Source organism: Ostrinia furnacalis, unplaced genomic scaffold (assembly GCF_004193835.3).
Source record: "Ostrinia furnacalis isolate ACB-3 unplaced genomic scaffold, ASM419383v2 OfSCF7374, whole genome shotgun sequence".
NCBI lineage: Eukaryota > Metazoa > Arthropoda > Insecta > Lepidoptera > Crambidae > Ostrinia > Ostrinia furnacalis.
In genome coordinates this window covers 54,779-64,263 of record NW_021137613.1, presented here as the reverse complement: position 1 = coordinate 64,263, position 9,485 = coordinate 54,779, and the positions used below count along the sequence as shown (strand labels likewise).

General features: G+C 37.7%; 1 protein-coding gene across 1 annotated transcript; it reads right to left on the bottom strand.

The window, feature by feature from the left end:
- Positions 1-8,064: 8,064 nt before the first annotated feature.
- Positions 8,065-9,209, bottom strand: LOC114364329 (uncharacterized). The gene is made up of 2 exons (XM_028320446.1): positions 9,050-9,209; positions 8,065-8,402 (listed from the first exon to the last, which is right to left on the bottom strand). Exons 1-2 carry the CDS (start codon positions 9,207-9,209, stop codon positions 8,107-8,109), a joined length of 456 nt encoding a protein of 151 aa, XP_028176247.1. The 3' UTR covers positions 8,065-8,106.
- Between the last annotated feature and the right edge of the window lie 276 nt (positions 9,210-9,485).

The following is a 9,485-nucleotide window of genomic DNA, read 5'->3' as shown; positions in this document are numbered from 1 at the left end:
ATTATTATTATTGTATTGTTGTGTTGTGTACTGTATTGTTTTCCTTGTAAAATAAAAATAAAATAAAATAAATAAATAAATAAATATCTAACTTGGGAGAGCCCTAAAAATTGGCTTTCATAATTCAAATAATCCAAGTTACACCAGTTACANAAGTTACTCGTTATGAGAGCGTTACATAATGGTAACAATAACCGAACCATAGCTTTCAACAAAAAAAAAAACTGAGCATCTATCAATTACGCCGTCATTTTTTTCTTTATATTCCCAGACGGCTACCTCGACAACAATGGCCGGGGCCGACCATAGCAATTTCCCGCCGAAAAATTGTATACATCCGGCCCAATCGCAGCCCTACGTGGAGACGAGAAACAGAAATAAATGAGTGTTCTGTTGCTAGGCGCTCTCAAGGCCTCGCGACCCTGGCCGTGCCCCCTCCACCGCGCATGTGCAAAGCGCAAGCTGCATTCGCCAAACGCACACAAACGCAGCTTGCACACAGCCAAGCGCTTATGTCGGCGTACGCGTAGGGTGGCACGCTCGACAGAAAAAGGGGGACTGTTACGTGTTGCGTATATTACGTCACTATTGTCGCTAGGAGGATTGATGTCACTCTGTTACTTGGCTCTTTGTTTGAAATAGATTATTAAAATTGGTTTTTTGATTTGATTTTCAGTGAATAAGGAGCTATAAATTATAAATAGGTACGTAACTCTATACTGTGTGCTATGTTTAGTAAGAATTTTTTTGTTTGTGTTAGAAAAAGCAGATTCACATTTGTATTTACCTAATCAGCTGGTCATAAATGTTACTATTAAATATTTATTTATTTAATTAGGACAACCAACAAGACAGACACATATAATATAATGTCTTTTAGAATAGAATATAATAGAATACCTTTATTCAGCATTAACATTTAAGTGCATACACATGTACAGAGGTTAAATTACTGAGCCATGCTGAAAAGGCGCCCGCTCAGCGAAAAAAAATTACTTTATTATTTAAACGGTCAACAGAAGTAACTGCATGTGTAGCCAATGCCCAGCCACCCAGTTAATTAAAATAACATTTCCATAAAATCTCATTACCCATGGTGACCCTCCATGTAAGTATAGAAGGGGTGCACGTCCATGTGTGGGTGCGTGTACGCACACACTGATTGATTAATGATGGAATTTATTATCACTGGTACATAAGCATGTGTGGCGTTTGGTTTGGACTAAAAGTGGAAACTGCCGCGAGGTACGTGACATCCGTACCATGCATATATAAAATATAGTAGGTATAATGTATACGTACCATGCTTATTATATTAAGTCTTCGACTTAAACAATACTAGCGCAAGTATTTGTTTGCGATGAGTCGATAGATGATTGTTTGTTATGTGGATGTCACTTCTGTTACTTACGTTATACGTATGATTTATTTGCGGTCACAATGTTTAAACAATACAAAATTGCTCCTTTTTGCCTCGTGGTGACTTCTAAGAAGTTATCCTTCGAATCAGTGGATATTTTTACGAAAATAATGTGAAGTAATGCAACCCAAAAGTTTATACTCGTATTTTTTAAATTATAGAAACTTCAAATTTTAAAAAGGTAGAAATATGAGTCCGCCAGTAACAAGGGTAGAGTAGAGACGGCATTTTCTCATAAAAAATACTATTCCTTTATTATCTTACAAATCGTAGACTTCACTTTTTACCTAAGAAGCATTCTAAGAATTGTTTATTATTATCATCAATCATAAATTATTACTTTTTCTTAAAAAAACGAAAGAATTAACCATGTCCTATTACATCAACAGGAAAATCGCCACCATAAACCGATTCGCATGTATATGGGAGTTTGGGTTAAAATGCATTGGTATCTCGCGTATCGCACAGAATGTTTCGGATACCCTCTGACTCAACGATCGGGATACTCAAGGCTACCGGTATTGCGACGCAGGCTGCAGAAATGATGTTTTCAATGCATGTGCATTTGTCGTGTCACTATGACCATTACGACCTTCTGGGGCCTAAATGTGCGCAGCGGGGTTCAGTTTTTCTGTTTTAATTTGTTTTCACATTCTTCTTTTTATTTTGTGGTCTGGTGACGTAACATCCTTTTGCTTATCCCTTGTTTTGGTCACCCTATTGTTAATTTTGTTGTGGTGCATTCTTCACTATCAAATTCTTAAGTAGGAAAACAATTTATAATCAAAATAAGAATAGAAAATTACTTACTTCTTGTACTGTGCCAACAATCTGAGACAATTTAGTAGCAAAAACTACAAATAACTACATGCTTAAAAGATGTTTGTGTTTACTGTTTTTATATTGGTAGGTAAATGTCACATCAGTTGTAACAAAAACAGATAATAAATTACTACTAACTTATCTGCCTTCTTTTACGTTACGCAAAATAATGTAAAGGAACTTTCCTTGCTGATTAAAATGTCTAGAACTCTAGATGATGCAATATTGTTCGGAATGAGACAATATTGCACTAATATGACTCGTAATAAGTATGAAGCAGACGTCAGAACAAGGCTACATTGTCGTTGAACTAGCATGTGCAATAGACAGGTACTTATTTATGAAGCATGTGTAGTGCGTTGATCATAGAGCCAATAGAGAAATGTGCGGTAGCATTAAGTCGATACCTCTTTCTTCGAATTTTATGTTAAGCTGTACCTAAGCTTCTCTAATACACTCACATTGTTTATTATGAGTAACAAAAAGAACAGACTGTTACTTATCATCTTTTTAGCTAATGATACTTTATCACGCTTTAAAATTGTGATTGATTTATATCATTCAAAACTTTACAAAGTACATAGCAAACTGTACAGTGTGCTTATTAAAGAGTTATTTGTTTGATATATCGGCTTCAGCAAATCCTTGCTATTATTGTGTAAGTATATTTTGTGCATTCATCACACTATACAGCAGGCGCCAGCGTAATGGATTGGGATTTTGCCAAAAATATGAGAGCACCTGCATTAATTTATGAGACACGTATGTGCTGCATTAATGTCTTTCAAATATTTTAATTCAGAATATTGATAAAAATCTTGGGTTATTATATTTCTAAAAGCGACTTCTTAGTTTTACAGAATGTACACGACGTAACAAAACCATGGAGTACCTACTAATTAATATCGGTGAGAAAAGAAAGAAATGTAAGCGATTCGTTGCATAAAGACAGAAATAGAGAAAAATTGTAATACGAAATTGTAAATTATATCAAGAGAAGAGTGACAAAGCATATTTTCTGGAAAACTCACTTAAATGAATGCTTGTTCAAAAAAATAGGAAGATCAATAAATTCTGAAATGCCATCGAATCTTTAGATTTTTAACCAGCCAAGTAGGTAATCTCTAGCTAAGCCCTATCTACTTGGGTATCAGCTATCTATGTACATTCATTTACTTTGTTCTATGAGTCTCCGTAAAAGAGAGTATGTTTTCTAAGAACTATCCACATAATGAAAAAAAAAGCAGACTTTTATGGAGAAAAGAAATTGATTCGGGGCCACCCACATATGATTCGGTTTCCTTATCACACTATGTGATGATGACTCACACCAATGTAAATAGTACATAAATATACGCGTGGTAACTATCAAAACAAGTTTTTGTTCATTTATTCATTTCTTTATTTAAATCGTAGTAAATTTATAAATTGGCATTCGGAAAAAGACAGAAAGTGTAAAAGCGAACGTTGCTGGTGCATGTTTTATTTATTTATTCTCTAAGAAAACCAACAGAGTTTTTCTGAAATTAAATTATAGCCAAAAAATTTCCAAAATCATGGCAAATAACAGGTTTTCCTTCCTTAACAAATAGTAGGTATAGGTGTTGCTGGAAAAACAGATTTTTGCAAGAAAATTTTTCTGATGTGTTAACTGTACGTTTTAATTCCATAGACAAGTCGTCAGCACTCGTTAGTGCATAAGTGACGTCACGCTGGCACGTGGGGACAAACACGCTTTGGCAGAACTCATTGTTTATTTATTATCGGCACTATCACACGAGCCGCACGTGGTTCGTATACCGACGCCGTGTGCGATACATTGTATTATCTTAAAACACTAACGGACTATTCCCACCTCTTGTTCCCACCGCTGCAACTCCTGTGTAGCCAGGATATACAGCTTGACCGCCAATAAAAACCCAACCTATGAAGGTCAAGTTTGTCCCGGGGGAAAGTTAAACTTTCATTGGACGTATTACGAAACTTGTCAGAAGAACATAGGAGGAGTTCCAGTGCAAAAGGTGACAAAACAAAGGACATACTTAAACTACTATTATATCAATTGTTCCGAATATTTCAGCCAAAATCATCTTCAAGGTCCCAAAAAGATAAACCGGTTAAACAATTCAACCTTGCTAAGCTAGTGTAACAATTGTAAATAAACAAATGGGCGGCCATTTTGGCGGGCATGTTGGTGACGCTGTCAAGTTGACGCGCCGTCAGCTGATAGCAATATGTGAACACATGGGGAAGTAAATAGGCTCAAGTATGACTCTACATCCAAGAAAAATATTGAAACTTGCGACTAAATAATAAAATTCAACCAATAACCGGCTTTTTATTTGGTACAGATTATTGAGTTTTTTAAGTTGTTTTTCAGGAATGTGCTGGCATTAAAGGGATTCAAAATATCCAGTCAAATTATTTGACCAGTTTACCTATTAATGTAACATCAAAAACATAATATTTTTAAGATACAGATCAATCTTTAAAGAAACTTTGTCTATATTTCACTAAATCATGCTTCATATAATATGTAATTATGTATACTAGGCTTAAGATTGAAATTAAAGATTGGTAATTAATATCGGAGGATGTTAGAAAATACCCACATAATGTTGTGCAATTTGTCAAAGGTGAAAATAATAAAAGATACAAAAACTTAACCAGTTTAGCTGACAATACTTGCTTTACAAATTTGCATAATTTACTAACATACGAAGATCATTAATTGAAAAGAAAAAAATATAATACGACTTTACCTACAATTTCAATAGTAGTTCTTTTTTAAATTGTTTATAAGATTGAAATAAAAAATAGTATTTGCGTCACAATCTTTTGTATCAAATTGGCTTTATATTTTCATTTTTGCTCATGAACAAGACTTGATGCTCATACTTTATTTTTCTTGTGCTAATTTCAGATAAGGCTGATCCCGTTAATTCCAATTACAGAGATTATTTTGTGAACTTTGATATTATGGACTCTACTTACAAACAAACAATACAAAGTGAAATTTTCATCAAAACAACAGCACGAAATCAGATTTCAAATGGTAAACACGGAGCGGATGCAGTATCGAGAAAGGTGAAACTTAACACTCGTCATGCAGATCGAGTTTTAGATCCACAACATTGGTTTCTAAGAGAACAACACGTTTGTTTTCGAGCAAGAATTCAGGTAGGTGGGCACGATGGTGTTCTTTATAAATAGCTAATGTTACTCATAACAGATCAATTTATTGATTAAAATATTTTAAGTAAGAATTCCTCAGAATTCTACGTTTCCAAATCAAGTTTAAGATGTTAGTTACTAATCTCTTCGCCGATTATACTGATATCACACAAGATAAGCAAATGAGTGAGCACTCCTGAATATAGGCATAAGGTATGGCATGAACCTTCAGACAGACCTTCTCAGCCATGATGATGATTGTATAGGTACCTTTGGCAAATTAAAATCATTAGGAGTAAGATGTTCGCGATCATTTTCTAATGTTAGCTACTTAGGAGCACAAAAGCGCTGTTAAAGCAGTTCAGGTAACTTGATGAAAACGGACTGGAAGCTATTATTATTTCTTCATTTACCTAGTTCTGCGTATGATTATTTCCACAAACGTTTGGAACAGGTATGACATGATGAATTTCACCGATGGCATACAGGTATGTAAATGTTTATGAGTTATATGGCAGAGATCGGTGTGGTATCAGCGATCGGTATTGTTGTTCAGACAGGCTCGTCGAGTTCAAGGGTATGACACACCATGACGTGGGAGGCCCGCGGATGGATTAAGTGGGGTAATCCAGACTTTAAAGTGGAGCAAAAAGGATAAATTTTCCTACAGAAGACTGTTTACGATGACTAATTAGTTGTAGGATGATTCCATTATGATTTTGAAGTGTACCTTAAGATAGCTTGAATAGTTTTATTGGCTTAAAGATTGAAATTTGGAGGCATTGCTTCTTGGTTAAAGCTGGTATTAAAGAATATTAAAGAGCAAAAACATCTAATATGTAGCATCATTTGGTCTTCTAATTTGTTGGTGGAAGTGGTGGTTATGAGCAATCCACATTTTCGAATTGGAAGACTATATACCTCTAGACTGCTGCCGCAAGGGAAATTCAGGGTCTACTAATAATTTAATATTTTCAACTTTTATTTTTTAAATGGAATGTATTGTCCTTTTAACATAGTGTTCTCCAAAGGGTGCATGCATGCGATTTATTTAGAAGAATTGTCTTAAGTAAGTAGCTGTTTTAGTTTTCAACCAACCAATTCTGTATTTAAATACAGTTTTTTATTGTCGTTGTGCTGGGCACACATGTCACTGAGGATAAGATTAATAACTGTCTATTGTTGCTCGTGGGCTATTGAGGAAAACGTGTGCCATAAATCTAAATGAATACGTAAGTATTGTACCTAAACTTTGTTTAAAATACCAGTATTATTATTTACTGTCTTAAGCAACATTGTATTCAATTTTCATTCAGTTGTCTAGTTCTAATCCCGGAATGGGAAAAGCTTATATTAAGCAAAAATAATTTATTTGATGAAAATTCATAAGAAAATAGACCTAATTCTTCAAAGGAAAAAGTATGAATGGTGAGTGATAAATCCCTAAGTAAAATGCATAATGATTAATAATTATATCATATTATTATCCTTGAATGTAGTTAACGATAATGTTAAAGTGTTGTTAAAAAATTGAATTCACACTCGTGAACACAATAATGCTTTATGTCTGAAAAGGTATTTTTGACTGATTGAAACGAAGCATTTATAAGTAATTAGTTTTAAATAGGTACGTCTATTTAATTTTTTATTTATTTATGATTTTATTTGCATAAAAAAGAGAACTTCTCCGATGCTCATCGTCTCTACAATAATTAGGTCAACGTGGCGCACCCTGTTTCCAAGGCATACATAAAAAACGACGATGATCACGACTAAATACTTAATAAACCAGCAGGTGCTATTCTAAAAACAGGTACTTAAATGCCCGTAGACATACGCCCAAGCAGTGTGATCATACGAAGAATTCAGTTGGCAGCGAAAAAACGCGACGTCGGCTGGGATCACCCGATTGCCTTGAACTCGTACGATCGACATTTTTTGCGAGCTACAACAGGATACATGCCACACCGGGCCCTTCTGGTTAGTTGATGCCCTTGATGGCTCTTAGAAACCAAAGCCGGCCGGGCCATGCCGAAAAGCACCTTTAGAGGCTTTAATTTCAGTAGCACCAAATCCTAAAATCAAGTGTTTCATATTCATTAAATGCTGGACAAACATTTTGCGACAATGCGGATACTAATCATGCAAATTCAATGAAATGTGAAACGAAACTCGATTACACTTCACATTCAAGTTACTTCATAATGACTAATTACTTTATTAATAGACTGTATAATAATATTATAAATATACTCGTAATTGGGATAAGAGAAACCTCAAGTAGAGCCGAGTCACCTAGAGGACACGTAGTTAATGTTGACAGTCTAATGTCTAGAGCAAACATGGCCGCAACTAGGTACACGTAACCAGACGCCCCAAAACCAATTCCGTTTTTGTACAAATAAAGCATACTGATCGTTAAACCATAAGGGTAGTCTAAGCCGGCCCACGCCCCTTTGTGAAACTGGGATGTTTTGGGGTGATTTTAGATTTATGCAAAAATATACTTACTGAACTGCGACATTTGAAGTGATGTTGCATAATTGATACATGGTGCGGCGCTGAGGGCGTCGTCAGATACACACATGATGTACACCGGCGAAATTCCGTGTCGCGGCGGAAGCGTCCCGCACCGTCGGTGGGTCACCAGCGAGCGTCTGTCGCGGAGCAGAGCGGCTTTATTGCGGAACTTAGTCAAGTGACCCGGTGGGACGCGTCGACTGCGGAAAATCGCGAAGCGGCGTGTTCCGCGGTCGTCCGTGAGGCACTGACGGCTCGCCTGCCGCCGGCCGCTCCTGCATTGCGGCGCGCAGTCGCACTCGGGCGCGCATGACCTTGGCATTGAACTTGGCAATGGGCCGCGCGGGCGCGGGGGGCCCGGGGGGATGAGATGCACCGGCAGGGCAGGCGGCACCGCGGCAGCTGCACCGCCCCTCTCCCGCCAACCTTCCGTCATCGCTGCCCGCGCAAGCGATCACCCTTTTCCCTTTTTAATTTACTGTCCCTATGCGACGCCATATTTAGTGCCGTGACGCTCTATTTAGTAAATGTATAATGGCAATTACATTCAAATGAACTAAGATGTTATAAGAATAAATGCAACTCGTGTCAATAGAATACAGTGTTGTTGTTGTAAACATATTAAGTATTCTTGGCGTTGATATCAATGTTATGAAATAGTGCAACTAAGATGCGGATTCTGAAATATGCGATTTAGGCACGGACGTTTCCAAGAGCTAAAGGTATTGTGAATCAGAATCACTGTAATAGGTACTACAGAAACCTACAAATGTCCTGAAACTTTCAACCGAATCGGGAAGTTCTGGAGAGTTCCAAAAATTTTAACCGGCGAATCGTTGCCATGTTGGTGATGTTCCGCAAATAGGTATGTAGCTAGGTACGCAATAAATCACGTTCTAATTTTATCGCGCGAGGAGCGGACATGTGGCTGGAGTCGCCGGCAGTCGCGTTACTGAATCCGATGCCTAATAAGCTTTAGATCGGGCACAGCAAAAACTGGTCGCTCTTGAGTTTGGTTACCGATCGGCCATCTTGTACTTTTTTGCGGATGGAAAAATTGCGCGAGTGAAATTGTTATCGCGTCTGGGAGTTATTCGTGTGGCGTCATGGTACACGTGTCGGAGATCGGGATGGAGTCATGGAGGTGAGAGGAAGGTGAGGGGAGGAGGGGTGTGGATGGGGAGCCGAGATCGATGCGGCGCGCGCATGCGCGGGGCGGCGTGCGCGGCCCGGGCTCGCAGGCTACGCCGCAGACGTCATTCGGCCTACGCATTTAGGGTTGCCAGTGTGCTTACCATGAGTTTACGTTAGGTGTGCTCGCTAGCGACTGCGTAAAAAAATGACATTTAATTGTATGACATATTGTGCAGCGCCCCTAGTGGCTACTTTCAAGAAACAAAATCTTCATAGAGATTTTTGACGTACTCGCTAGCGAGCACACCTAACGTAAACTCATGGTAGGTACACAGGTCCAAAAACACAAAAGCCGGACTTTGTGCTTCATTTGGCCGGACATTTTACCCTAAAAGTCGGTTCAATTAGTGAGCTC

Bases quoted from the DNA above. Each gene is read 5' to 3' on its own strand.
- LOC114364329 (XM_028320446.1), bottom strand. From the start codon at position 9,209: ATGCGTAGGCCGAATGACGTCTGCGGCGTAGCCTGCGAGCCCGGGCCG. The intron at 8,403-9,049 runs GTACCATGACGC...TAAATTAAAAAG, and splicing joins CATCCCGATCTCCGACACGT to GGAAAAGGGTGATCGCTTGC.